The sequence below is a fragment of the Hydractinia symbiolongicarpus genome, chromosome 5 (genome assembly GCF_029227915.1).
Source record: "Hydractinia symbiolongicarpus strain clone_291-10 chromosome 5, HSymV2.1, whole genome shotgun sequence".
NCBI lineage: Eukaryota > Metazoa > Cnidaria > Hydrozoa > Anthoathecata > Hydractiniidae > Hydractinia > Hydractinia symbiolongicarpus.
Genome location: NC_079879.1, coordinates 14,072,128 through 14,099,203, shown reverse-complemented (window position 1 = coordinate 14,099,203; position 27,076 = coordinate 14,072,128). Strand labels below are relative to the sequence as shown.

General features: G+C 39.2%; 3 protein-coding genes across 5 annotated transcripts in view; 2 read left to right on the top strand and 1 right to left on the bottom strand.

Moving 5' to 3' along the window:
• LOC130644933 (ubiquitin-like domain-containing CTD phosphatase 1) overlaps window positions 1-8,345 on the bottom strand; it is an 89,627-nt gene extending 81,282 nt beyond the window's left edge. For both annotated transcript variants that reach the window (XR_008982641.1, XM_057450724.1), the window contains exon 1: window positions 8,185-8,345. The gene's annotated coding sequence lies outside the window, so the exon portion shown is untranslated. The remainder of the gene's footprint in view (window positions 1-8,184) is intronic.
• Window positions 8,346-8,434: 89 nt separating this feature from the next.
• On the top strand, window positions 8,435-15,354 carry LOC130644932 (gelsolin-like protein 1). Of its 2 annotated transcripts, none has more exons than XM_057450723.1 (9): window positions 8,435-8,648; window positions 8,997-9,086; window positions 9,435-9,524; window positions 9,601-9,766; window positions 13,509-13,699; window positions 13,896-14,063; window positions 14,247-14,415; window positions 14,892-15,035; window positions 15,236-15,354. In XM_057450723.1, exons 1-8 carry the CDS (start codon window positions 8,577-8,579, stop codon window positions 15,023-15,025), a joined length of 1,080 nt encoding a protein of 359 aa, XP_057306706.1. In that variant the 5' UTR covers window positions 8,435-8,576; the 3' UTR covers window positions 15,026-15,035; window positions 15,236-15,354. The 2 variants fall into 2 exon arrangements, with proteins under 2 accessions (XP_057306706.1, XP_057306705.1); XM_057450722.1 differs by having other exon boundaries at window positions 8,437-8,648; window positions 15,144-15,354.
• A 6,613-nt stretch (window positions 15,355-21,967) lies between these two features.
• Window positions 21,968-24,485, top strand: LOC130645977 (uncharacterized). Its single transcript, XM_057452107.1, has 5 exons — window positions 21,968-22,030; window positions 22,092-22,848; window positions 22,978-23,103; window positions 23,176-24,139; window positions 24,197-24,485. The coding sequence occupies exons 1-5, from the start codon at window positions 21,968-21,970 to the stop codon at window positions 24,483-24,485; spliced, it is 2,199 nt and encodes a 732-aa protein (XP_057308090.1).
• The last annotated feature ends 2,591 nt before the right edge of the window (window positions 24,486-27,076 follow it).

Below are 27,076 nucleotides of genomic sequence, written 5' to 3'. Positions count from 1 at the left end.
AAGAGCTGCCACATCTCTCTTCCCGTTGTTGGTAGGTAGTCTTGACTGAATCGCTTTCGCTTCTCTGTAAAGTTTTGCCAAGTCACCCTTTCGCCATGTTTCCAGGCGTCGTTCGAGAGCTTCGACGTGGTCTTTACTCTTTGATCTTTTGGATGGTTTCTGTAATAGCAAGGCGGGCATAATGTGTATCAGCCTAAGCGCACAGTTCTTGAGTGGAGAATTCTCTGTCCACGAATTCAGCAAGCGTGTCGTTTCACGAATGTATGCCTTTCTGGAAGCGCCGTTTGGTAGCATGAATAGATTGCGTTTCCAGAAAACAATTTTTTCGTAAATCTCTTTAGCACTTTTCTCCATCTCACTACCTTTCGTTTTGGACCACCAGAAAGTTTCCGCAATTTGTTCTTCTTGTCGCGTTGGCAAGTGCTGCTCGGGTGCAGGGGGCGGCTGGCCAACTTCCTGATTGATTTCATTTCTCGTGTAGTGTCTTAGATGTTGGATAATTCCACGTTCAGATTTGCATTTCTTATCACAACGTTCGCAATTAAATAGACGTTCACTCCTTTGTTCCATCTCTTCTCGGTTATTTGGTAAAACTCTTTATGTATGAAGAATATTTTCCAATAGTGCTATTTTACGCTGAAAAATGTTTCTCCGTAGGTAGAATTTTGTTAATTTTTACCGAATATTCCAGCGAGTGGTTTCACTCACCCTAACAAACATAAGTAAACTATAAAGTTTTTAACTGGAGTAAGATGTGGCCAAGCTTGGTAAACAACTCACATATGTATTAAAATGGCCACCGAAGCGATTAGTCACATTGTCCAATTTAAACTTGCAGTTTCCGCTGAGTCATTCATTCGCATCTAAGCTTTTGTTTGAGAGAAACTCATTTTAACAACTCGAAGAAGAAAGCTTAGTTAACTAGGCTAAAAATAATGTTAATTTGATTTTTTTTAAAAAACCGGGTGTGTGCTATTTCACTCTAAGTAAATCCATTAAGGACGCCTTTTATTCAAAAATATAAGGTACAAAATAACAAAGGAAGATCCAACATGCTCATTAACATGCTCATTAAGAACTATAACTTTTCTTGGTCAATCAAAACAATTGAACATTTGACAATGCGCGCAGTAATGATTTTATCCTTGACATTACAAATAGAAAAATAATTTCACATTTTTACCAGTATCCAGTTATTCAACACTGAAGTAACATCGTGAAAAATGTCTGTACACTAACTATTGAAAACTTTTCGTTCTGGATAATTTTATTTTCCTCGTGATAAAACCCTAATGGTTTTACCAACGAAATAAATTGTTAATGAGATCTTTGAAGTTGGAATGGAAGTGCAGAATTCCTTAGTAAAGAAAAAAGAATCTGGTGAAATTATTTTGTTAGGCGTAAGTTAATTTTTAGTTAAGCAATACAAAAAAAGTTTTAAAAATGAAGCATTTCTTCAAAAAAAAAAAACGAAATCGGTGATACATGTAAATGATTAAATAAATTTTTATTATTTAGATGATGACACAATCCTACATTGAAAACGTGTTAGATCAACAATACATGTGGAAATATAGTTCATATAAATATTTAATTAAGTACACGCAATCTCTGTGTAATGTTTTCTAAAGAAAGATTAACGCTAGCTGCGTATCCTAGATTGTTATGTGTAAGGGGCTTTTCACATGGAGGCGGGCTGGCTCGGCTAGCCGGGGTGATGTTCATCTCGTGTTGATATGTTTTTCACATCTCGGCCAGCCGGGATGGAAAAGTTGTTTACATTTTACAAAAGATTCATAAACAATAAAGACAAAAGAATATATTTCAAACTTTAAATAATTGATGAAAATTTTTTTAAATCTATTGTTAATTTTATCTCTCCTAGGCGGGCTGGCTCGCCTGTCATATGAACACATTTTTATTTTTCTATGCATTTCTTAAGAATAGCGAGATCCCGCCTGACCGAGAGACAAGCGAGATCGCGGCAAGGAGGGCTGGCTCGGTTATCATATGAACACATTTTTATTTTTTCATGTGTTTCTTAATAGCAGCGAGATCCCGGTCAGCCGAGCCAGCCCGGTCAACCGAGCCAGCCCGCCTCCATATGAACAGCCCCTAAGTTAAAAAAATAGAACACAAAGGAAGTATAATTATATTTTAACATCCGTGATCATTATCAACAATCATTGTTGAATACACTCTTATGTTTAAAATAGTTCTATTATAAGAAAGTGTTAATGGCCTCGATAGCTTCGAGAATGATATCGAGTTGGATGCATCGCGAAGCCCTCTCAATACAATTTGAAAGTAAAAAAAAATGTCTATCGCGGATCGAGAATACCGTCGCGATACGCGAAGCCCGATGTTAAACAACATATTTCCAGTACTGTATATATATATACATTGTATCAAAAAACAGTTCTTTTAAGAACTTCGCGACCATATATATAGCTAGCTAGTATATAAGTTTATTTTAATTTTTATACATAGTCTTTTAAATAATCTGTGGCGAATCTTTGAGTGTTTTTGTGGTGAATCTTTGAGGGTTTTTTGTGGCGTCAGTATTTTTTTTGTTGCTTAACTATCTATACTAAAGCTAGCAAACTATCAAGTTAACCATTACCTTTTTCAGACATTGATCAGGGTCTATGCAGGTTTTTTTGGGCAAATACTTTTTACAGTGATATGGCTTATCAGCACCGTTGTACACTGGGTAAAATGGCTATTATTAATAATAAAGATTAAAGTTTTTTGTGTAGCATAAGATCCAAAAGGAATTGGATTTCTTTGATTACTGTGGTCTTTTGTTTATATTTTCTACTTACAGAAATGCTTGCGCGTGTGCAAAAAAACTGCGAACTGTTTAACTGTTTGCGAAGCGAAATTGTGGAGCACGTTTGCTACGCAAAGTATAACATGAGAATTATTGAGATTCTCAAAATTTCGATAGAAAAAAAATCATATAAAATCAGCGTAAGGAAATATGACTGATATTTTTTCACGAAAAGGTAGGTTATTTTTTGTCTAATAGAACAAATAAGTTTGGACCAAGCAGCTGTTATAAATGTTAGCTAAAAATGCCAATAAATAGGCTTTGTACCCCCCCCCCCCCCCACCCTGTCTTTCATACAAAACTCTTTCTTTTTAAATTTTATTATACAATTTTTAAATATTTCCTAAAACTCAAGTTGCTCCTTTTTTTGTTGAAGGGTATCTTTAAGAGACAAGAGAGGAGTTGAACCTCCTCCACCATACCTTAGTTTAAAGGGGTGATTGTGGAAGTCCCATGAAATGTCACATAGTGATGGTGTCACTTTAAAAAACACCCAGTCCGGTCTGTGAACGGTTGGCGATAGGAAGGGAATCCAGCTGTAAAACAATGCCAAAACTCTTTATCAATGGCCGTAAGAATAGTTGATCAGACAAACTGCGTAAACTCTAAGGAGTGAAGGTGTCGTGCACGGTAGGACAGATGTCAGGTGTGAGCATCGTCAGACCGTTTCCCAGCTATCACATCACAAGGTAGATAACACTAGGTTGAGGATGGCTAGTGTAAATGTTGTTACTCTGAGAGGTATAGAGCAGGTGAAGTATTTGAAATGTTAGAACGTAGATCTGTTGATATGTGTTGTGTTCAGGAAGTCAGGTGGAGAGGAGCTTTAGTGAGATTTGTGGAAGGTAGGAGGGCAAGGTAAAGCTTTTTTGGATTGGTAATAGTGATGGATATGGATGAGTTGGCATATTCGTTGCAGAGAAGTGGGTAGAAAAAGTAATAGATGTCATGCGTGTTAATAGTCGTATTATAGTGATAAAGTTTTTGATAGGTAATAGGATTGTCACTTTTCTGTCAGATTATGCTCCATCATCATCATCATCATACAACCTACCTTGTTGACAAGACTCTGCTAGTCAACAAAGGAAGTAAGTCTCTGAACTTTTTCCAAGCAGAACCTATCCTGGAAGTAACACTTCTTCCAACACCCCTTTCACTGCCCAACATATCACCTAAGTAACAGAAGTTCTCAACTATCTCTAACGAGCCACGGTTGTACATCATTGAAGCTGGAAATACTTCATTCTCTATAATCTCACCTTTGCAACGCTTGCATACAAACTGAATGTCAGCTCTTAACCTTCCACCAATACTACTGCACTTCTTATGTACCCAATGCTTGAAGTCTGACAAAAAATTGAGTTATTACCAACCCCTTTCCTGCAAACTCCACAAGGCCACTTTCCAACTACAAGGTCACACTTGGCTGCAATGCTACTAATCATGACTTTAGACTTTGCTGTGTTTACTTTAGACCTTTCTCTTCTAGTCCTTTCTTCCACTTCTCAAACTTTTCAACTAATTCTTCCATCGACTCTGCTATAAGAACCAAATCATCTGCATACAATAACTCCCATGGACAACCTGTTCTGAACTCCATCGACAGCGCTTCTAAGACTAGAACAAACAACAAAGGACTAAGTACAGAACCCTGATGTACACCAACATTTACACTAAATTCATCACTAAGTGAATCGTTAATCCTGACACGACTTCTAGCATTGCTGTACATAGACTGTACCATCGTAACTAGCCATTCATCCACACCTAATTTTCTCATAGCCCACCAAATAACTTTACGTGGCACTCTATCAAAAGCTTTCTCTAAATCTACAAAGGCAAAATAGAGATTCTTTCTCTTTCCTAAATACTTTTCCTGAAGCTGTCTGAGTAAAAATATTGCGTCTGTGGTGCCACGCCCTGGAACAAAACCAAATTGCATCTTATCTATATCAATTCTTTCTCTAAGTGACTTATCAATCACTCTTTCAATAACTTTTATTACTTGATCAACCAACTTCAAACCTCTATAGTTACCCCTTTCTAATGCATCACCCTTGCCCCTGAAACAATTCACTATTACACTCGACTGCCACTCACTCGGAATAGCACCATCCTTTATAATCTGATTAGGAAGACTTGTAATAAGCTCAACTCCAATATATCCAGATGCTTTTACCATCTCTGCAACAATACCTGATACTCCTGCAGCCTTGCCAATCTTCGATTTCCTCATAGCCTCCACTACCCATTCTGTCTTAATCTGCATAGCTGGCCCTTCTACAACATCATCACCAGACAAATTATCCTCATCCCAATCAAACTCAGTGTTAAGCTACCTCTAATAATAATTCTTCCAAGCTACTCTTTTCTCCTCCTCTGTGCTAGCCAAAACACCTTCATCATTACTTATACACTTCTCACCTACAACATCTTGATTAGTCTTCTTCATTTGCTTTGCTATCTTGAATACCTCATTGCGCTGGTCTTCCCTTCTTAGCACATCTGCAAATCTGTTTCTCTCTGCTTCTGATTTTGCCTTATACACTGCTGTACGAGCACGACGCTTATAGCTTCTAAGTAAATATTTTTACTACCATCTGACTTCCACTTTTTCCAAAGTTTCCTCTTTTCCTTTATACACTGGTCAACCTCATTATTCCACCACCAGGTCTGTCTATGTCTAGCTGGTCCTTTCGTCCACCCACAGGTATCATCAGAAGCTTCTAGAAGACAATTATTCAAAGTAGTCCAAGTACTTTCAACATTGTCACTATCACATTGACCATTGTGGGCTAACTGCTGGACTTTTGCACTAAATTGTCTTGCTACAATCTCTTCCTTCAGCTTCCAGACTTTTCGACGGGGCCTGTACTTTCCCTTGGCTTCTCTAACACTCTTCAAGATAATATCACAAACCAGCAACCTATGCTAGGAAACACACTCTTCCCCTGATATAACTTTCACGTCCTTCACCACTTTCTTGTCTGACTTTCTAACCAGGAAGTAATCTATCTGTGTCTTACAACCACCTGACTCATATGTTATCAGCCTACTCTATCTCTTACAGTACAGTCCAGATATAAGCGTACGCGTACGCTCAACTTGCAAAAATAATTTGCGCGAAAATAATTGCTTCATGTTAAAAACAAAAGCATAGCAAGAAACATTGTTTAAAAACAATACTCTGCGCGAGAATACATTAAACGCGAAGGCCATTGAATTTTATTTTTTTTTAACAACGAAACTAATTATAGTAACGCGATTTTAATCTGATATATTTAAAAAACACAAGCTCTTACTTTCAAAATGCGATCTAAAAAAACATTTCTATCGCGTTTTTCGTTTTTAAACTTTTAAAATGCGATCTAAAAAACATTTGTATCGCCACTTTTTGTTTTTAAACTTTTAAAATGCGATCTAAAAAAGCTTTTCTATAGCGGTTTTTCGTTTTTAAACTTTCAAAATGCGATCTTAAAAAACATTTCTATCGCCGTTTTTCGTTTTTAAACTTTTTAAAATGCGATCTAAAAAAAACATTTCTATCGCCGTTTTTCGTTTTTAAACTTTTAAAATGCGATCTAAAAAAACATTTCTATCGCCATTTTTCGTTTTAAAACTTTTAAAATGAGATCTAAAAAAAAATTTCTATCGCCGTTTTCCGTTTTAAAACTTTTAAAATGCGATCTAAAAAAATATTTCTATCGTCGTTTTTCGTTTTAAAAGTTTTAAAATGCAATCTAAAAAAACATTTCCATTAAAATTAAAGTTTCAATCTTTGTTAAAATATAATAATTTCTATCGCTTAAAAGCTTTATTTAACCCGCGCAACCAACAATGCCTTCTCGCTAGTTTATTTAGTTTCCACGCAAAACATTTGTTTAATAAAAATATTAAACAATGGCTCTTCGTGTCACATTGATAGAGTTGATAACATTTGCAATTATGCTATTGGGAATAGTTTTGTTAACACTATTTAACAATAGTTACGTGCAGTTATAATAAGCTATGTTTTCTTCAATAATCTTTTGTTTATTAAGCGCAAGTTAATGACTTACAAGACTCGCAAGATAATTAATAAGAACAAAAGACAAACAACTACCTCCTCCGAGAAAAAGGTGTGAAACTTGAGCGTACGCGTACGCTTACATCTGGACTGTACTGTACTGAATGATGTGTTGCAAACCGCCATGTCCATTGCCATTCCAAACTCAAGCAATCTCTCCCCTTCCTTATTTCTGCTCCCAAATCCATAGCCTCCATGCACACCTCTATAACCTTCAGATGACTTCCCAACATGACCATTAAAGTCGCCGCCCACCATGACAAGTTCAGTGTCTCCCAACTTTGATGTGACTGCTATTAACTCATCATAAAACTTATCTTTATCTTCCTTACTGAGTCCACACTGTGGAGCATAAACTGACAGAAAAGTGACAATCCTATTACCTATCAAAAACTTTATCACTATAATACGACTATTAACACGCATGACATCTATTACTTTTTCTACCCACTTTTCTGCAAGGAATATGCCAACTCATCCATATCCATCACTATTACCAATCCAAAAAAGCTTATACCTTGCACTCCTACCTTCCACAAATCTCACTGAAGCTCCTCTCCATCTGACTTCCTGAACACAACACATATCAACAGATCTACGTTCTAACATTTCAAATACTTCACCTGCTCTACCTCTCAGAGTACCAACATTTACACTAGCCATCCTCAACCTAGTGTTATCTACCTTGTGATGTAATAGCTGGGTAACGGTCTGACGATGTACACACCTGACATCTGTCCTACCGTGCGCAACACCTTCACTCCTTAGAGTTCCAGCCCCGTTTACGCAGTTTGTCTGATCAACTATTCTTACGGCCACTAATAAAGAGTTTCAGCATTGTTTTACAGCTGGATGCCCTTCCTATTGCAACCGGTCACAGACCGGACTGGGTGTTTTTTAAAGTAACACCATCACTACGTGGCATTTCATGGGACTTCGACAATCGCCCCTTTAAACTAAAGTATGGTGGATGGAGGACGTTCAACTCCTCTCTTGTCTCTTAAAAAGAGACCGTTCACCAACTTCGCCGTACTGTATCAAAGAAAAAAAAAAGCACTAGGGTCAACTATTGGCTAGTTTCAATTTTGCTTGCAACTTGCGTAAGGCTTGGCAACCTTTTTTTTAATTCCTAGTTTTAATTTCTAGCGTAAACATATTGGCAAGTTCGTCTATAAAGGGATGGACTTGCCAATATGTTTTGCTTGCCAGATGCTCCAGTTAAGGACTCCCTTTTAACAGTTTTTTTGAAGAAAGACGGACATAAGGAAGATACTATATTTCTTACCAACTCGCTTTTCTAAATCTTCCAATCCAATCCCTTTGTACGAATGTTGTTGTGAAGAAAAAGAAAAGAGCACTTTCGGTTTTGTATGCGTTATTTACATGCATTACTAAAAGTTCAAAGTTGTCAAGCTCTAGTATTTTGGCAACTCCCACACCTTTGCAGCTGGCACTGTAAACTCAAAGCCGTTTACGGTGTTGCCAGAATTTCTTTCTTGTAGTTCATATTGATTGACAACAGTGTGTGCACTACACCCAAAAGCAAAACATTGAAAATCACAACCCTGGTCCTCAGTATAAGCACGGCAAGTTACGACTGCTAGAATCTGTGTCTGACATATGTCCTGCATTTTGTCCTCATCTGTTACTTGTTCCTGACAGAAACAATAATTAAATATGCAGAAAGCGAAACAGTATGATTGGAAGGACAGCAATCTGGCTTTGTTTGGTTCGGATACAGAAAAACAGGTTAGTGCTTCGAACAGCTGGTGCAAACAAATATTTATAAATTGATTGTGTAATGTGTTTCCTATGCAAATATTAACATCTATATTTTCTATAGCAAATATGTAATCTCAAATACCTGTGTGTGATGAGACTGTTTTGGCTGTGTAGCTATTAACAGCTTAGCTAGACTGTCTTTATTTTTAAACATGTTTATGTTAAACTTTTTTAAATCCTGTGTATGAAAGAGATGTCATAAATGTAGAGAAAGAAAATATAAACTTATATGAAGTTGAAGTTTTTTTTAACAAAGCGTTCTATGTAAAAATGACTTTATATAATGGTACTTAAAACAGTGTCTTTGATTTTAAGGTGAAAAAAGATGCTGCTGCAACGGAACCTGCATGGAAAAATGCTGGCCAAAAAATTGGAGTAGAAATTTGGAGGATTAACAAATTTAAAGTATATAGCTTTCTATACATGTTTTTTTTATAAGCAGTAGAAATTCCAAAACAAGCCTACGAATGCTTATAAATGTCATGCTTATAAAAAAACTATGTATAAATATCAATAACATCCAAAACATCAATATTTTTAAATATATATATATATATACGTTATTGTGAATATTTCTTTACACAATTGTTTTTAAAAAGATGTCTTAAAACCACAGCGCTGTTTGTTATATCTATTAAATTAACTTGTTTTGTTGCTGTGAGCTTGACAATTTCCTGTTTTGACTTAGCTAATACTAACATATTTTTGGATGGAATCTTACAACTTGTAATTTTTTTTAATTGTCTTGCTTAGGTTGAGAAGTGGCCTAAAGAAGATTATGGTAAATTTTTTAATGGAGACTCATATATCGTCTTGAATACATACAAAGAACAGGATGGTGATGTATGTTTTTTTTTTTAATTTTTGTGTATTTTTCTGAAAAAAAGTTATATATATTTCATAAAAATATAATGCCTAGGAGTTGCTTTATGATGTTCACTTTTGGATTGGTAAATATTCTACACAAGACGAATATGGTACTGCAGCTTACAAAACAGTTGAGCTGGACACATTACTGGATGATAAGCCAATTCAGCATAGAGAAGTACAATCACACGAATCCAATTTATTCAAATCTTATTTTTGTAAGCATTTCCTTATAATTTTAGGTACCCTTACCCATGTTTAGCATTGTTTGACGTACATGCGATCACATTCTTAAAATTTGAATGTTTTAAATTCACGAGCCTACCACCATCTTTAGTCACTCGGCCATTTCAAAATAAATGGAGTGAACAATAGCTTCAGCCTATGTTATAGGCCCAACTCTACGTCTGTGAACGTAGGCTAGTGAACGGGAAGTGGTTTCCCGTCGAAATCAATAAAGCGCCGACACAGCTCTCCCGCCAACGTAATTTTGTTTTGAAATTTAAATGAATGGTGTTATTATGAAGGACGTAAGGTATAGAGAACATTAAAGTTGTCCCCTTTCCTTCATGCTGACACTCTTATGCTTGGCTGGTGCATTACACTGAGACTCGAACGAAACACAAAAGACCATTTGGAACCATTTTACTGAACTCTAAAAATAAACGATCATTCTTTTACTGAACTCACAATAGATCACACGTGAGCAGTCTTTACCAAATGTTGATAATGTGAGTTTAATTGCTACCATTCTTTCTTTTTGCCGACCAAGGGGTATTATGCTGAATAGATATAGGTCGCTAACGGCCTAGTGTGTGGCCGCTATCTTTTGAAGAATTTGTTTCTTTTTCCTTTCAAATTTTGCGAACCAATGAAAACATTGAGTTAATGATGGAATCGTCAATATTTTATTTTGTTTGTTCAGTTTGGGTTAATGTGGAGATTATATCAGCGCTATAATTTTTTTTTAAAATGTCTGAAAAACGAACGAAAGGAAATAAAGTTGAATTAAAAACTTTGGGGTAAATCAGATATTCTTGGTTGAAAATTTGGTATAAAGTTTGTGCGAGGTATGAAACGTAAATTACTTCTTGATTAAAATGAAATGCGAAGACAGCTGCGTTAGCGTTATAAACGGTACAATTGTGGTAACAAAATACCAGGTGAGAGATTTTAACAGTAAAAGGTTGTTTTGATTTATTTTTATTTTTTCTAATATTTTAATTGATTTTATAAAGAAATGCAACAATATTTTAATCCTTGTAAGGTCGCCCTTTAGAGAATTTAAGAGAAATTCAGCATTATTTAAGTTGAAATAACTAAAAGATAATATAACTAATAAGAAAAAAAACTTCTTTAATAACGAAATATTCTTTTAGATAATAATTTTTCTGATTCATCGAACATAGGGTTTATTAAATATTATTGTTCGACTTTCCGTAATTTAATTTAATTTAAATATCTGTTTGCCCCACAAGTAATAACAAAGTTTAATTAACGAGTCTGCTTACGACTTCTTCGTATATGGGTTGAAATTCCTTGCCGTACATTGTTGGAACTTGCACTTTGTTTGTTCCTTACGCTAAAACAGCAGCCCCGGTGCAGTGTACAGGTGTAAAGGAAATGTTTTTGTAAAGTTTTTTTTTGATACCACGCGCATCGCACGCGCAGAATGTATGAGGCGTGTGATCTACCGCACGCCTGCCTAAAATCTTACGAAATGGCCTGATTAGTAGGGATAACTTAAAGATTTGCATAATCTCCGGATACTGCTCATAATTACCAAACATATCTTTGTAAATTAAGTCATGTGAAATCGGATGCTCGGATTTGTACTTTTGACAGCTGTCAGCTTCCCCTCTTTAACCATAGCGAGGACTTCGTCGTTGAATTCTTTCTCCAAGTCTTTCAATGATTTACCATAATCTTCTAAAAAATTATCAGAGGTTCGCTCAACTTAGTCGGAGACATTAAATAATGGTAACGCTCAGTTAACTTCACCATGAAAGGTTGAATATTTTTCATTTCCATAAAAATTAACCAACTCCCGAATCAAGTCTTTTTTACCTTCATTATTTTTCGTGCAGTTTGGATTGAACACGTAGAAGGCTAAAATTTCTTTGTCGGTAATTTGCACTGCACTGTTGAGTTCTAAAAACTGTGCATATTCTTCAAAAAATGCGCCATCATGTTCTTGGATGCGTTGCAGGTTTGTGACTAATTGTGGCAAAAATTAAACCACAATGCTGCAAATACTTTGAAAAACGATTTACTTCAGCAAGAACATCAGCAAGCAATAATAAGAAAAGCATGTTGTCAGGGTCGAGTATTTGGTCTCAGTACCTCATAACGCATCATTTTTGGCACTGAAGCTGTCTATAACTGGCAAGAAACTTCATTGAAAACGTTTTTATCAATCGCGAATCAAATGTTATGTTATACACAAATGGAAATAAAGTACAAGTCCTATTGACCTATCTTCCCGATGATGTACTTCTTAAGTTAGTAGTTCTGTCCCAACTAACTCTCTGTTTTAAGATAAACTGATTAGGAAGTAAGTTGTACGCACGCTATTTACGAACTGAAGGTCAGGGCATCATTAAGTTGAATATCACAGAAGTCGCCGGTGACATGCTTCGAAAATGCTTGTCACGGGCACAGTTCAATGCAAAGCGAAACTGTACAGGAGACTCAATTGTTAGAGTCTTTGCAGAACATTTCTTCTCACAAAACCGAGGGCAGGTCTGACTTATAACCTGCTGTGTCGTGTGGGAGACAGAACTTCTGGACTTCTAATACGATATACAATTTTTTCGATTATTATTTCTAAACATATTTGATTTCTCTTTCCCCTTTTAAAAAGATTTTTTAAACTTTATTGAACATGTTTTTTCTTTGGTATTACATCACTGGAACATTCGTCCGAAAGCTGTATTAAGGTACAGGACACCTAACCTCTCCCATGTTCTGGTTATATTTAACTTGCATGCGTGCACACTTTTCTCGCGCTATTCTCTGTGACGATGAAGGTCGGACTGACTTGTGGCATGGTTCCAAATGGTCTTTTGTCTTTCGTTCAAGTCTCAGTGTAATGCACCAGTCAGCATGAAGGAAAGGGGCCGACTTTAATGTTCTCTATACCTTACGTCCTTCATAATAACACCATGTAAATTTCACAACAAAATTACGTTGGCGGGAAAGCTGCGTCGGCGCTGTATTGATTTCGACGGGAAACCACTTCCCGTTCAATAGCCTACGTTCACAGACGTAGAGTTGAGCCTATAACATAGGCTGAAGCTATTGTTCACTCGATTTATTTTGAAATGGCCGAGTGAGTCAAGATGGTGGTAGGCTTGTGAATTCAAAACATTCAAATGTTACAAATGTCATCGCATGTACGTCAAACCCAAGCAGTTTAATTGTTTATTCTTCCGAAACATGACTAATTAGTGAAAATTTATCTTACTCATTTATTTCACAAATATTTACACATAATTTCCATTTCAGCTAAATTAATATTAGCTGTTATCAACTGAGTCCTGTCTAAAAAAAAATAAAAAAAATTGTTATATATATCTAAAAAAATAATAAAACTTTAAAGTGCAATAAATTAGTTTTGCCTGTCAAAGTAGAAACAAGGAAAAGAAACAGCAAGAAAAACACAAGCTAGGAAAAAACAAGCTATACCAAACCAGATTAGCACTCACTAAGCCAAAACAACTTTTTTTTTTAACCTAGAGTAAGAAAACGAGTAAGAGACATGTCTATTGTTAAGACAAAGAAATAACACAAAAATTAACTATAGCTATCTGTTTGACGGATAGAAAATGGTAGCTTGTTAATGTTCGCTGCCAAAAAACTGGCAGACTTTCTACCAAATAGCAAATTTATTTTTTGCATATCACGAGAATAATTCTTGACAAGATTTTATCAACTTAGGGTATATATTTTATATTCTAGCATTCTTTACAATAATGAAAGGTGGTTGTGACAGTGGATTTAGACGTGTAACGCCTGAATCATATAAGAAAAGGCTTTTCCATATTGTTGGTGAACGCAAAAAGATTAGTGTTACAGAGATTCCACTAAAAAGAGGAAATTTGAATAGTGAAGATGTGTTTGTTATTGACTGCGGCCTACGCATCTACCAGGTATATATATATTCAAAAGAATAAGTTATATTATTTAACAGGAATTTGTTCTGCGGCATGCATTTACTGTGCCACATGAATTGATTATACTAATTTCAGATTTCTAGAGTAAATAATGGTAAAAATTCTTTAAATTTTGAGCTTTTCATGTAACATTGTCTACCTGGCCTGATTTGTATATTAAATCATTTTTTAGTTCAACGGTGAAACAGCCAATAAAGATGAAAAATTTAGAGCCACGCAATATGTTAATCAATTGAAATCTGAAAGGATGGGGAAACCTAGACTTGATATCCTTGAAGAAAAAGGAATCAGTCCTAGCCATACGATGTACAAATTGTTGCCAGATGGAAAGAGTAAGGAGGTAATGATATTTTTTGTTTGTTTTCATTCCCCTTCCATGCCAGCAATAAGCCTGCTTTGAAAGAATTTTAGAGATTATTTTGGTTTCACAGATTTTTGTCAATTTTTTAACCCCATGGAATTGTGAATGGATGGATATTGCTTTTTTCAGTCATCTAATAGCTATAACTGTTGTTGTTGTTAGAAATCAGGACCGCCAGAGAATGCACCAAGCATGCAACGTGTTTCGGACTGCAATGGTAAAATAGCCATTAAAGAAATAATGAGTGGATCGATTGATAGAAGCCAGCTAGATAGTAACGATGTTATTATTGTTAGCACGTCTAGATCTTGCTTTGTTTGGATTGGAAAAGGTAGGTCTGGTTTATTGCCTAGGAAAAAATAATAATTAGGAATGAATATTTCAATTTAATACGCCAAGTAACCTCTTGATAATTAAACAAAATGCCTAGCAGACTTTTTTAGTGATTTAAGTGAGCAACTAAATTTTTACTGCGCTTAAATTTTCTCACGTCTTTATCGAGTTATCGATTGTTTAAAGAGTAAATTTTTAGCCAGACGAAACTATTTTTATCAGCGTAGTTACTGTTGCAAATATTTATTTTTGTAAGAAAAACGCGTGTTTCATGGTTACTTTTATTATGTAAGTCAAGTTTTAATGCAGTAATTACGCGCGACAAGATGTTTTGTAAATGCTTAAAATTGTAAAAGTTTTAAGGAAATAAGTTTTGAGTGAGACCTAAATTCTGTCAAAAAAATTAGTACACGCAAAAAGCCTCATAACCGATGTGAAAGATTAAATAAAGATAGTTTTACGATTATCATATAGGTGCATCAATTGACGAACGAAAAAACTGCATGACTTTTGCACACAATTTCTTACAAGTACAACCCAATCCTTTCGTTCCGGTTACTGTACTTTCCGAAGGTAAAAAATCTGCTGACTTCGATGCAATTTGGTGAGCTAGCCATGGTGAGTTTTTAGCGTTGTTTGTTGGCGTCTTTTTCGCTGAAGATTTTGATCCTAGTTGCGTTTTTTCCTGAATTACTGGTTGCAGCTAAAACCCATTTTACTTTTTAGATCTTTTATCTGTACAAATTTGTTAACAAGGCAGAAGTATACCTTGCATGCATGGCTTCCATAATATGTCTACATATTTTTTTCTGTTATAGATCTGATTTTTTTTTCACTATCCGTGTACATATTCTATTATATTGTGAACCTTTTTATAGTCGCACTTTTTCCATTTTGTATTTATTGTATTTTCACGAAAGATCGATTGAAAACTTTAGTCTTGTTGCATTACTTACTTTATAATATATAATATTGTAATTTGCACTTTTACTACTTTGTGAGGGGCTCTGTTTTGTACTCAAAGGTGTTTTTTAGAATGTATTTTATATTAAAAAAAACTTTGATAATTATTGTTTTGACGAAATAGACATTAAAATGTTCTTAAAATAGTTTTATCTTTTTTCCATCTCACAGTAAGTGTCAAAAAGCAAATGGACGGACAGTGAAAGCGTGGAGGAAAGTGAAAGTAACTATGGCGTAACAAGATACAGCAGAGGTTTCATTGACATCTCGTTATGTGTCAAATATAAAGCATTTCAAATTTTTTAAACCAACTTTTGCTTTAGACAGCATTTAGGTGACAAAAATCTATACTGACGTCACCTTCATGTTCAGCATACTTTTCTTGTTAATTGTACCAAATTCGAATTTAAGTTTACAAAAACTTCAACATTTTATGTTTCAATGTCCTGACAAAAATAGAACCTTTACCGAAGCGTGTGGTCACGATACATACATATCCCGCTTGCACTACCAAGCCAGTTCACACGGTGGGTTTAGTGACCTACAATTGCATCGTGTTAGTGTTTTTGAAATATTAGATGGTATAAAAGGTCTTTATTTTGGAAATGTTATTACTTTTGAACTGTCTTTTTTACCACTCCTAGGGTTTGTTAGGGTGTACCGTCATATGTTCACAAAGAATTAGCATTTCAAGACCCAACACTCACCCCAATTGTAGCCAATCCAAACGTTTCAAGTTCTTCATTCCTTCAGTACAAAAAAGTCCCTAAATTTGTCCTTAGAACTGCGTTTTAAGGTTTGTTGATTTGATGACTGTTTATTTGGAAAGATCTCATACACGTGCCAACATATTAGACAAAATGTAGGGAAACAGGCTGAAAAATATACGAAGAATAAACGCGATTGTCTTTTAAAAATGAGATAATTAATTAAACCGTATGACGCTAGCAAAACCTTATGGCGACATACCCAAAAATATTGACACCTAAAAATAACTATTTTTTTGGAAAAACCTGCTAAAAATTATAAAAGATATAATTTTTTGTCGCCTTAACGAAAATAGTATCACTGTATCGGCCTTATGGCGACAATATATGTCGCCCTAAAGACGTTTTTTGACATCTTTTAAAGATTACAAAAAGCTGACTTGACGTCGAAATACAGTAAATTATGCATATAGCGAACACCTAGTAATAGCGCCACCCACGATGGCTGTAAAGGCTTTTGTAAAATTTGAAGAGCGAGTGCGAAATGTCTTATGCGAGATGATGGCTATTAGCTCCGTGCGCAAAAATTTAGCTTAAAGGCTCGTTTCCATTTGACTGCAACTTCCGCTATAGCACAAAAAGCTTTTGAGCTTATTGTTGGCGCATGCGCAATTAGAAAAAAATTACTGCTTGTTAAGAGATTTTTTGTGCTCGAGAGCACCTCTTGAGCTCAGTGTCAAAGTTGAATTCATTCTACTTTTGACAACGTAGAGATGGGGAAATGTTCCTTCTAGCACAGTCGCGTGCGCGCAATATAGTTACGTCACAACAAATCCAGCACCATCGAACACCATCCAATACCATGCCGTGCCTAGCCTTGTATAGTCCCTATCATACAGCATTGAGTAAAGTCCCTATAAAGTGATGACGTCATCAAAGTTTGCCATATAGGAGCCCAAAGATTTCTAGCACAATTCCCTAAAAATCAACGCATATCAAGGGTAATTCCTTATCATACAAATAGGAGTGGGGGGATTCCCTAAAAATCAACGCATGGATAGTCAAGAGGGAAATAACTGTGTTAGTCGAGCAGAATGAAATCCTCTGAGAAAGTAAAAATCCATACAATAAAGAATGAATACAAATACCGTGAAACAATTACGTGATATTGCGAAAAGCCGTGGTTTAACCGGGTGTTATAGGCTACGCAAGCCCGAAGTGGTTACCTTATTGGAGAATGTATCATAGAAACCGGTTAGGCCTATAACATTGAAGGATATGGATGTCTTCGAGAGACAAGAGATGGCCATGGGGTAAAATCAGGGAATGGTATAACTGGGCATTGCCCCCATATGAGATGGACGTCTTCCAGAAACAGGAACTGTTGAAAAGTCGTTCCGTTGTAAGGGATAAAATGCAGGGATGGTACAACTGGCTTGTGGACGCTGTTCCAAAGCCTATAAAAGAGGGGGTAAAGAGTACCCATGCAGCATTCAAACGCGGGGTGATGGGGTTCTATAACGGGACAGTCAACACAGGGCCTACACTCCATGATGAGGTAGAAAAAGAGGCCGGGAAGACTATCTATATGAACAGCCGGGGCAAGATTATACACCACAGGAACATAAGCATGCTCTCCACAGGACCTTCCGAAGTTTCCGCATTCCCGGTATAGAAGGGGTCGACGTTGAAGGGTATATAGGGATGGTGCGACCAAACGTGAAAACCTTGGTTGGGGACTAGGTAGAAGATATGGGGTCTGCAAAGATACAGTTATCCCTGTGGATCATGTGGAAGAAGCCGTCAAATATAGAGGGTGCTAACGATGAGTACATTGAGGTGAAGAAGGTATTTCATAGTAATATGGCCTCGGTATTCCAGGGTAGGGATGTAGAAGATGTGCTAGATAGGATGTTTGCTCAAATCAAAACAGGTGTGGAAAATCCAGCATTACCCCAAAGTGGCTTTACAATTGATCGAATACTATACCTCGACGTAGATTTCCACAAATTTAGATTAACAAGAGGATCATCATACATCGAACTACCCAAATGGGTAGCCTCCAAAAAGGCAATTATTAACCCCGTGAATGAGGATGAGGAGTGCTTCAAATGGGCTGTTATAGCATCCTTACATCATGAGGAGATAGGGAGGAACCCAAATCGAATATCTCAGATGAGAGCCTACGTAGACCTTTATAACTGGGAGGGTATAGAGTTTCCAACCAGCACCAAGAGCATATATAAATTTGAGGCGAATAACCCCGACATTGCGGTGAATGTCTTGTATATAGCGGGAAAGAATCAACATCCTACGCCGACATCCTACGCCGATCGGTGCGCAACGGACGTACTAAGGTGGTGACCCTATTGCTTATCACAGATGATAAAAAGAGACATTATACAGCCGTCAAAAATCTATCGAGGTTCCCTGGGCAAGGAGACCTCGAAAAATAGGAATGCGATGCATTTTTATCCAAATTTCCTGCAGGGCTTCCCCACAGTTGAATCGAGGGACAAGCACTGTAGATATTGCGAGGATCAGGAAGCTGTTAAAATTACAATGCCAACAGAGGCCGAAAAATGGCTATATTATAGGGATGGACAACAGCAATTCAAGGTACCCTTTGCCATCTATGCAGACTTCGAGAGCCTGATAGTCCTGGTAGAAGATGCAAGAAGTAAAAAGACCAAAAAGCTAAGCAAACATGTACCATCCGGCTGGTGTACCTATAGTACCTTTGCCTATGGGGATGTGCCGGACCCACTAACGGTATACAGGGGTGAGGAATGTGTGACGAGGTTCGTCAACCATCTGGAGTATGAGGTGAAACGTCTCTACAATACCTACCCGCAGCAGCCCATGATGCCTCTAACGTAGGTCCTAAAAAGAGAACATGACGAGGCATCGAAATGCCATATCTGCATGAAGCTGTTTGACGACTGCGAGTATAGCCATAAGGTCCGAGATCGCTGCCACTATACAGGTCTGTAAAAAGACGCAGTGCACGTAATCTGCAACCTCAGATACAAGATACCGGGTCACGTACCTGTGGTATTCCACAATCTTTCAGGGTACGACGCACACCTGTTCATTAGGGAATTGGGCTGAAAAGAACGACACCCAGGACATTGGGTGCATCGCCGAGAATGCTGAAAAATATATCAGTTTTAATGTGAAAATCAAGGTACCGCTTGAAGGCATGGGATATGGGGATGGGGTAACGTATAAGACTATAGAGATTAGGCTTATCAATAGCTGCCGGCTCATGCCCTCAAGCCTGGAGAAACTAGCAAGCAATCTAATTGGAACAAACGCCGCCGGTATGAAATTTTAGCAGTGTGCAAATACCTGTCTGGAATTCCGGGGCATAGACGTTGAATACATGGCAAGGTTTTGGTGTAAAAATTTTGACTCAAATACCATGAAGCAGCTTAATCGTGACCGGGTAAAGGCAAACGTGCCATCCATGGCAAAGATCATCGACAAAGATGATACCTTCAGGCTGATGCTCCGAAAAGGCGTGTACCCCTATGAGTATAGGGATGGATGGCAGCGATTCGAAGAGTCGGAGCTACCTCCAAAGGGGGCGTTCTTCAGCAAGCTGAATATAAAGGGGATCAGCGATAATGACCATGAATATGCTAAAAAGGTATGGAATGTCATTACCCCAGAGGGTGATAATGTAACCATGGGGGACTACCATGACATCTACCTGACAATAGACGTCCTGCTATTAGCCGACGTGTTTGACGTGTCCCGCACACTTCTACAGTGCACCTGGCTTGCCATGGAATGCAGCACTGAAATATACCGGAATCAAGCTAGAGCTTCTCACCGATCCCGACATGCTATTGATGTTCGAGAAGGGTATCAAGGGAGGTATAACACAAGCCGAACACCGATGTGCGAGAGCAAACAATAGGTACATGGGGGACCAGTACGATCCAGAGGTTGAATCATCCAACCTAGAGTACCTAGACGCAAACAACCTGTACGGGTGGGCGATGGGTCAAGATCTACCCACGGACGGCTTTAAATGGGTATCGGATTTCGAAGCATTCACTGAAAGGCCAATCGGGAAGCTCGTTGAAGATAATAGGTATGGGTAGATCCTGGAGGTAGATATCGACTACCCCAAGAGAGAGCCAGATATCGAATACCCCAAGAGAGATAAGAGCCCTTCACGAGGTTATAAAACATGGTCTTAAATTGAAGAAAGTGCGCAGAGTCATCCGGTTTAACCAGAAGGCATTGCTGAAGGGGTATATTGATCACAACACGAGGCTGAGAACGGTTGCCAAAAACAAGTTTGAGAAGGACTTCTACAAACTCATGAATTTAAGCGTATTCGGTAAGACCATGGAAAATATACGCCATCACCGCAACATCCAACTGGTTTACAACGCGGATAAGTACACGAAGCTTGTAATAAAAAACAGCAAAAACTTGGTAGGCGTTGAAATGGGTAAAACCGAGGTGAGGATGAATAAGCCAGTGTATATAGGCCAGGCTATATTGGATATGTCAAAGTTAGTCATGTACGGGTTCCATTACGACTACATGCAGGCTAAGTACGGTAGCAAGTTGCAGCTCTGCTACATGGACACAGACTCGTTCGTATACCATATACGAAAGGGAGGGCTTTTATAGAGATATCGCGCAGGATGTTGAAGCACGTTTTGACACAAGTGCCTATAATCCGGATGATGGAAGGCCTCTCCCAATAGGCAAGAACAAGAAGGTGGTAGCCTTAATGAAGGACGAATTAGGTGGGAAGGTTATGACCAAGTTCATCACCCTTAGAGCAAAACTCTATGCCTATAAGGGCCTCACAAGAGGGCGGTGATCGCAAAGCGAAGGGCGTGAAGAGGTGGGTCACGAAAAAATCCATCACTTTCGACGATTACCGGCGGTGCCTGTAAGAGGGCGTTGACATCCACAAGAATCAGGTCTTAATTCAAAACAAGGGTCATAAGGTATACACGCAAGAGGTGAACAAGCTAGCACTCAACAGGACAGATGATAAGAGGCTTGTGCGGCAAGATCAAATTACAACGCTTGGCAGATGTCATTACCGCCTAACGTCCACAGGGGAATAAAATGGACATATGCATACTAATCGCCATACTCCTACCCCATACCATGATCGGCTATATACTTTTTTTGATATCGACGTATAATAAAAAGGATGTCTGATCTTGCAGAAGTATTCGATAATACCTCTGCAGAAACCTAAGAGCAGATAGAGAAGCCTATCGATAAGCGTCAGGTGCTGAAAAAATCCCTGTAAAAGGGCAAAGGACCTACCCAGGAAATGTACAAAAGGGTCCATTGACAAGGCTCCGCAGGAAGCAATCGACAAGATCCATACCGAGTATGTACAGCGAGAACTCCAAAAGAAAGGGGAAAAACGGCAAAAGCACTGTCTACCCATGTTATAAGCTTGTATGCTAGCCTGATTGGGAACTTTGTGGATATTGACTCTTTCGATGAGTTACGCAGGAATATCGAAGAAGACCCTATAATCCGAGATAGCATGACAGATCTAGGTATCGTCGTATGCTGTACCATCGGTAGGTGTTTAGCCCCACTGCTTGTGGCGGGCCATACAGCCGGGCATATAAGCAAGAAGAAACAGGAGGAGGTGGTGAAGGAGGCGGATACGGTGGAGGAGACGGTGCTATAATAAAATGAGTGAAGATGTCTAGATTTATGGAGTCGGAACGATAGCCGTGCTTACCATAGGAGTAGGCATATGGTATAAATTTGGCAGGGTTGGGAGTGAATCTAACAAGCCGGCCCATCCAGAGCCCCAACAATGGAAACAAGGAAAAAAATCAACAACAGATCGATATTTTTAAAATGCAGTAATAGTAAATGGCAACAAGCAATGTAACACCGAAGGAAAAGGAGATTTTGGACATGCTTTATGAGACAGTGGTAGACCTTGGTTTCACCTTTGCCTATGGAGATAGGGAGGAACCCTAATTGAATATCTCAGATGAAACCCTATGTAGACCTTTATAACTGGGAAGGTATAGAGTTCCCAACCAGCACCAAGAGCATATATAAATTTGAGGCGAATAACCCTGACATTGCGGTGAACGTCTTGTATATAGAGGGAAAGAAGATCAACATCCTACGCCGATCAGTGCGCAACGGACGTAGCAAGTTGGTGACTCTATTGCTTATCAAAGATGATAAAAAGACTCATTATACGGCCGTCAAATCTCTATGGAGGTTCCTAGGCAAGGAGACCCCGAAAAATAGGAATGCAATGCATTTTTGCCTAAACTGCTTGCAGGGCTTTCCAACAATTGAATGGAGAGATAAGCATTATAGGTATTGCGAGAATCACGAGGCGGTTAAGATCACAATGCCAACAGAGGCCGAAAAATGGCTATACTATAGAAATGGCCAACAGCAACTCAAGGTACCCTTTGCCATATATGCAGATTTCGAGAGCCTGCTAGTCCCGTTAGAAGATGCAAGGGGTAAAAAATCCAAGAAGCTGAGCAAGCATGTACCATCCGGATGGTGCACGTATAGTACCTTTGCCTATGGGCATGTGCCGGACCCACTTATGGTATACAGGGGTGAGGACTGTGTGACGAGGTTCGTCAACCATCTGGAGGATGAGGTCAAACGTCTCTACAATACCTACCTTAAACGGGACATGCTACCCCTAACAGAGGTACTAAAAAGAGAACATGACGAGGCCACGCACTGCCATATCTGCCTAAAGCCCTTCGATGACTGTGAAAATAATCGCAGAGTCAGGGACCATTGTCACTATACATGACAATATAGAGGTGCGGCCCATAACAGCTGTAATATCAAATACAAGATACCCAGCCATATACCCTTGATATTCCACAATCTTTCAGGGTATGATGCTCATCTCTTCATACGAGAATTAGGCGAGAAGTACGACACTCAGGACATTGGTTCCATCGCTGAAAATGTAGAAAAATATATCAATTTCAACGTGAAAATCAAGGTACCCCTTGTAGGTATGGGGTACGGTGATGGCGAGACATAAAAGACCATAGAGATACGGTTCATCGATAGTTGTCAATTCATAGCATCATCGCTAAACAAATTGGCAAGCAACCTCATTGGTACAAACGCCGCAGGTATGAAATTTAAGCAGTGTGCAAATACCTGCCCTGAATTCCAGGGCATAGACGCCGAATACATGTCAAAGTTTTGGTTTAAAAATTGCGACTCAAATACCACGAAGCAGCTTAATCGGGATCAGGTAAATGCAAACGTACCATCCATGGCAAAGTTCATCGACAAATATGATACCTTCAGGCTGATGCTTCGGAAAGATGTGTATCCATATGAGTACATGAATGGATGGCAGCGATTTGAAGAGTCGGAGCTACCTCCAAAGGAGGCCTTTTACAGCAAGCTGAATATGAAGGGGATCAGCGATAATGACCATGAATATGCCAAAAAGGTATGGAATGTCATTACCCCAGAGGGTGATAATGTAACCATGGGAGACTACCATGACATCTACCTGACCATAGACGTCCTGCTATTAGCCGACGTCTTCGAGACATTTCGGGACGTGTGCGTGACAAACTACAAGGTTGATCCTGCGCACTTCTACAGTGCACCCGGTCTCGCCTGGAAAGCAGCACTCAAATTTACAGGTATAAGGCTAGAGCTTCTCACAGACCCCGACATGCTCCTAATGTTCGAGAAGGGTATTCGAGGAGGCATAACCCAAGCTGTGCACCGGTATGCGAGATCAAACAATAAGTACATGGGAGACTTGTACGATTCAGAGGTTAAATCCTCCTACCTACAGTACCTAGATGCAAACAACCTATACGGGTGGGCGATGCGTCAAGACCTGCCCACGGACGGTTTCAAATGGGTGTCAAACGTCGAGGCTTTCACAGAAAGGCGAATCGAGAAGCTCGTTAGGGACAATAAGCATGGTTATATCCTGGAGGTTGAAATCGATTACCCAGAGAGACTAGACGACAAGCATAATAAGCCGCCGTTCCTGCCGAGCGCTCGATGGTTCATAGGGTAGAGAAATTGGTGCCGAACTTAGGGGGACAAACGTAGATATGTGGTGCATATCAGGGCCCTTCACGAGGCTATAAAACATGGGCTTGAATTGAAGAAAGTACGCAGGGTCATCCGATTTAATCAGAAAGCATGGCTTAAAGGATACATTGATCACAACACGAGGCTGAGAACGGATGCTAAAAACGAGTTCGAAAAGGACTTTTACAAGCTGATGAATTTAAACGTGTTCGGCAAGACCATGGAAAATCCAGCTGGTTACCAACGAGGACAAGCATACGAAACTCGTCATGAAGCCAAATTTCAAGGGTGGAAGCAGGTTCAGCGAGCATCTAGTAGGCGTTGAAATGGACAAGACCGAAATTAAAATGAATAAGCCGGTATACATTGGTCAGGCGATATTGAACATGTCGAAGTTAGTCATGTACGAGTTCCACTACGACTATATGCAGCCAAAATATGGTAACAATTTGCAACTCTGCTGCATGGATACGGACTCGTTTGCATGCCGCATTTGAGCGGAGGATTTTTATAGGGATATCACTAACGATGTTGAGGCACGCTTCGATGCAAGTGCCTATAAGCCGGATGATGGGAGGCCTCTTCATATAGGGAAAAACAAGAAGGTGGTAGAACTTATGAAGGACGAATTAGGTGGCAAAATCATGACAGCATTCATCACCCTGAGGGCCAAACTCTACGCCTCACCAAAGAAGGCGGTGATCGCAAAGCGAAGGGTGTAAAGCGATGTGTTACCAAAAAATCCATCACCTTTGATGACTACTGGCGATGTCTGGAAGAGGGCGTGGATGTCTACAGGAACCAGGTATTGATCCAAAATAATGGCCATCGGGTATACACCCAGGAGGCGAACAAGCTAGCACTCAACAGAGCAGATGACAAACGTATCGTACAACCGGATCAGATTACGACGCTTTCCCGCGGCTATTACCGCCTAGCATCCACAGGGGAATAAATGTGGATATGCCTACTAATCGCTATACTTCTACCCTATGCAATGATCGCGTTTTGCTTCCTTTGATATAGACGTGTAATAAAAAGGATGTCTGATATTGCACCAGTCTTTGACAATGCGTCTGCAGAATATGAAAATATTGAAAAGCCCATCGATAAGCCTTAGGTGCTGAAAGAAGCCCTACACAAAGGCAAGGGTCACTTACTACCCAAAAAATACACAGTGGGCTCCATTTACAAAGCTCTGGAGGAAGCAATCGACAAGGTCCATGCGGAGTACGTGCAGCGAGAACTCCGGGAAAAAGGGGAGAAAACGGCTAGGGCACTGTCCACTCACGTGATTAGCATGTATGCTAGCATGATCGGGAATTTTGTGGATATTGACAGTTTTGACGAATTGCGCAGGGATATCGAAGAAGACCCTATTATCCGGGACTCCATGACAGATTTGGGAATACTTGTGTACTGCACCATAGGGAGGTGTTTAGCCCCGCTTCTCGTGGCAGGACATACCGCGAGGCATATGACGAGGAAGAAAGAGAACGCAGAGAAGGAGGTGGAGGAGGCGGAGACGGTGCTATAATGAAATGAGTGAAGAGGAACAAGAACAAGAGGAGAGAGTCATTACAAAACCACCGAAGAACGAGGGTCGTGTAGCAGCTGGCAGGAGACTTGCCGAATGGAACAGAAGGAATAAGGCCGACTTAAAGAAGAACGTGGGCAAAGAACCTTCACAGGATGATAAAGAACCTGTGACAGGTTCCAGCAAGTCAACGGATGTATACCTTTATGGAATCGGGACTTTAGCCGTGCTTGCCATAGGACTAGGCGTATGGTATAAATTTGTCAGGGCGGGAATGAATCAAACAAGCCGGCGACCCATCCAGAGCCCCAGCAGGGCAAACATGGAAAAAATCAGCCCCAGATCGATATTTTCAAAATGCAGTAATAATAAATGGCAACAAGCAACGTAACACCGAAGGAAAATGCTGTATGAGACAGTGGTAAACCTTGGTTTCACCTTTGCCTATGCTATGGCAGGTAAGAAATTTTTGGGCATAACAAGGCCATCTACAAAAAATGGACACTAACGACGTCCTTAAGATGATGGTCTATTTTGCAGCAGGCCGGGCGAGTCGTGAAATGGCCGTGAGGAAAGGATGGTTACCCGCAAGCATAGTTTCCAAACCGAAATAAGTGTCCAGTAAAAACTCGTGTTTGTCTCAAGGACAAAAACGACTCAATATGGAAAAGAGCTGCTAGAGATGCAAACACTCTCTTTCTTTTGACAAGTTTAGGATCAAAGAAATGGTCAACTAACGAGGACATGTATCAAAAGCTTGAACGCAGCCAAGGCGTCACAGAAGCGTATAAAGTACCCGCATCAAAGTGTGGGGGAAGTGGAATATGCCCCTATCAAAGGGTGAGGGCCGAATGTAAAGAGTGTAAGAGAAGTGGGATTTGTAAAGATGAAAGACAGAGGGCCTATTGCAAAGACTGTACGGGAAGACAGTATTGCCACCATGAAAAGCAGATGCGATATTGCCCCCTTTGCTAGCCCGGTGGCCATATCGCCAATGTTGCACGTAGCCGAACATACCACGCCCTGAAGGAAACAAGGAACTCAGCTCCCGGGAGTACCTGGGTTGCGATATCGCTACGCTGCGGGCCCATATTGACTAACCGCTTTCCAAGGGAATGAACTGGGATAATTATGGAGAGTCGCACATTGATCACAAGGTGCTACTTCAATATAAGGAAAATGGGGATGTTCCATCGCTTGCCGAGGTGGCGAAAGGCTGCACTACACCAATACTCAACCTATGTGGGCAAGTGAAAACAAGTCAAAAGGCAACCGATATGTCTCAGAATAGACCGCATGGTAAAGTTTCTATATCTCTTGGAGGGATATAGAAATATAGAGGAGGCCAAGAGCTGTTCATAAATGGAGAGCAAACGTTA

Coding starts and splice junctions, on each gene's coding strand:
- LOC130644932 (XM_057450723.1), top strand. CDS start 8,577: ATGCAGAAAGCGAAACAGTATGATTGGAAGGACAGCAATCTGGCTTTG. Junction 9,767..13,508: donor TTTATTCAAATCTTATTTTT/GTAAGCATTTCC, acceptor TTTATATTCTAG/CATTCTTTACAATAATGAAA. Junction 13,700..13,895: donor GCGGCCTACGCATCTACCAG/GTATATATATAT, acceptor ATCATTTTTTAG/TTCAACGGTGAAACAGCCAA.
- LOC130645977 (XM_057452107.1), top strand. CDS start 21,968: ATGGCAACAAGCAATGTAACACCGAAGGAAAAGGAGATTTTGGACATG. Junction 22,849..22,977: donor CCTAAAGCCCTTCGATGACT/GTGAAAATAATC, acceptor ACAATCTTTCAG/GGTATGATGCTCATCTCTTC. Junction 23,104..23,175: donor AATCAAGGTACCCCTTGTAG/GTATGGGGTACG, acceptor GTCAATTCATAG/CATCATCGCTAAACAAATTG.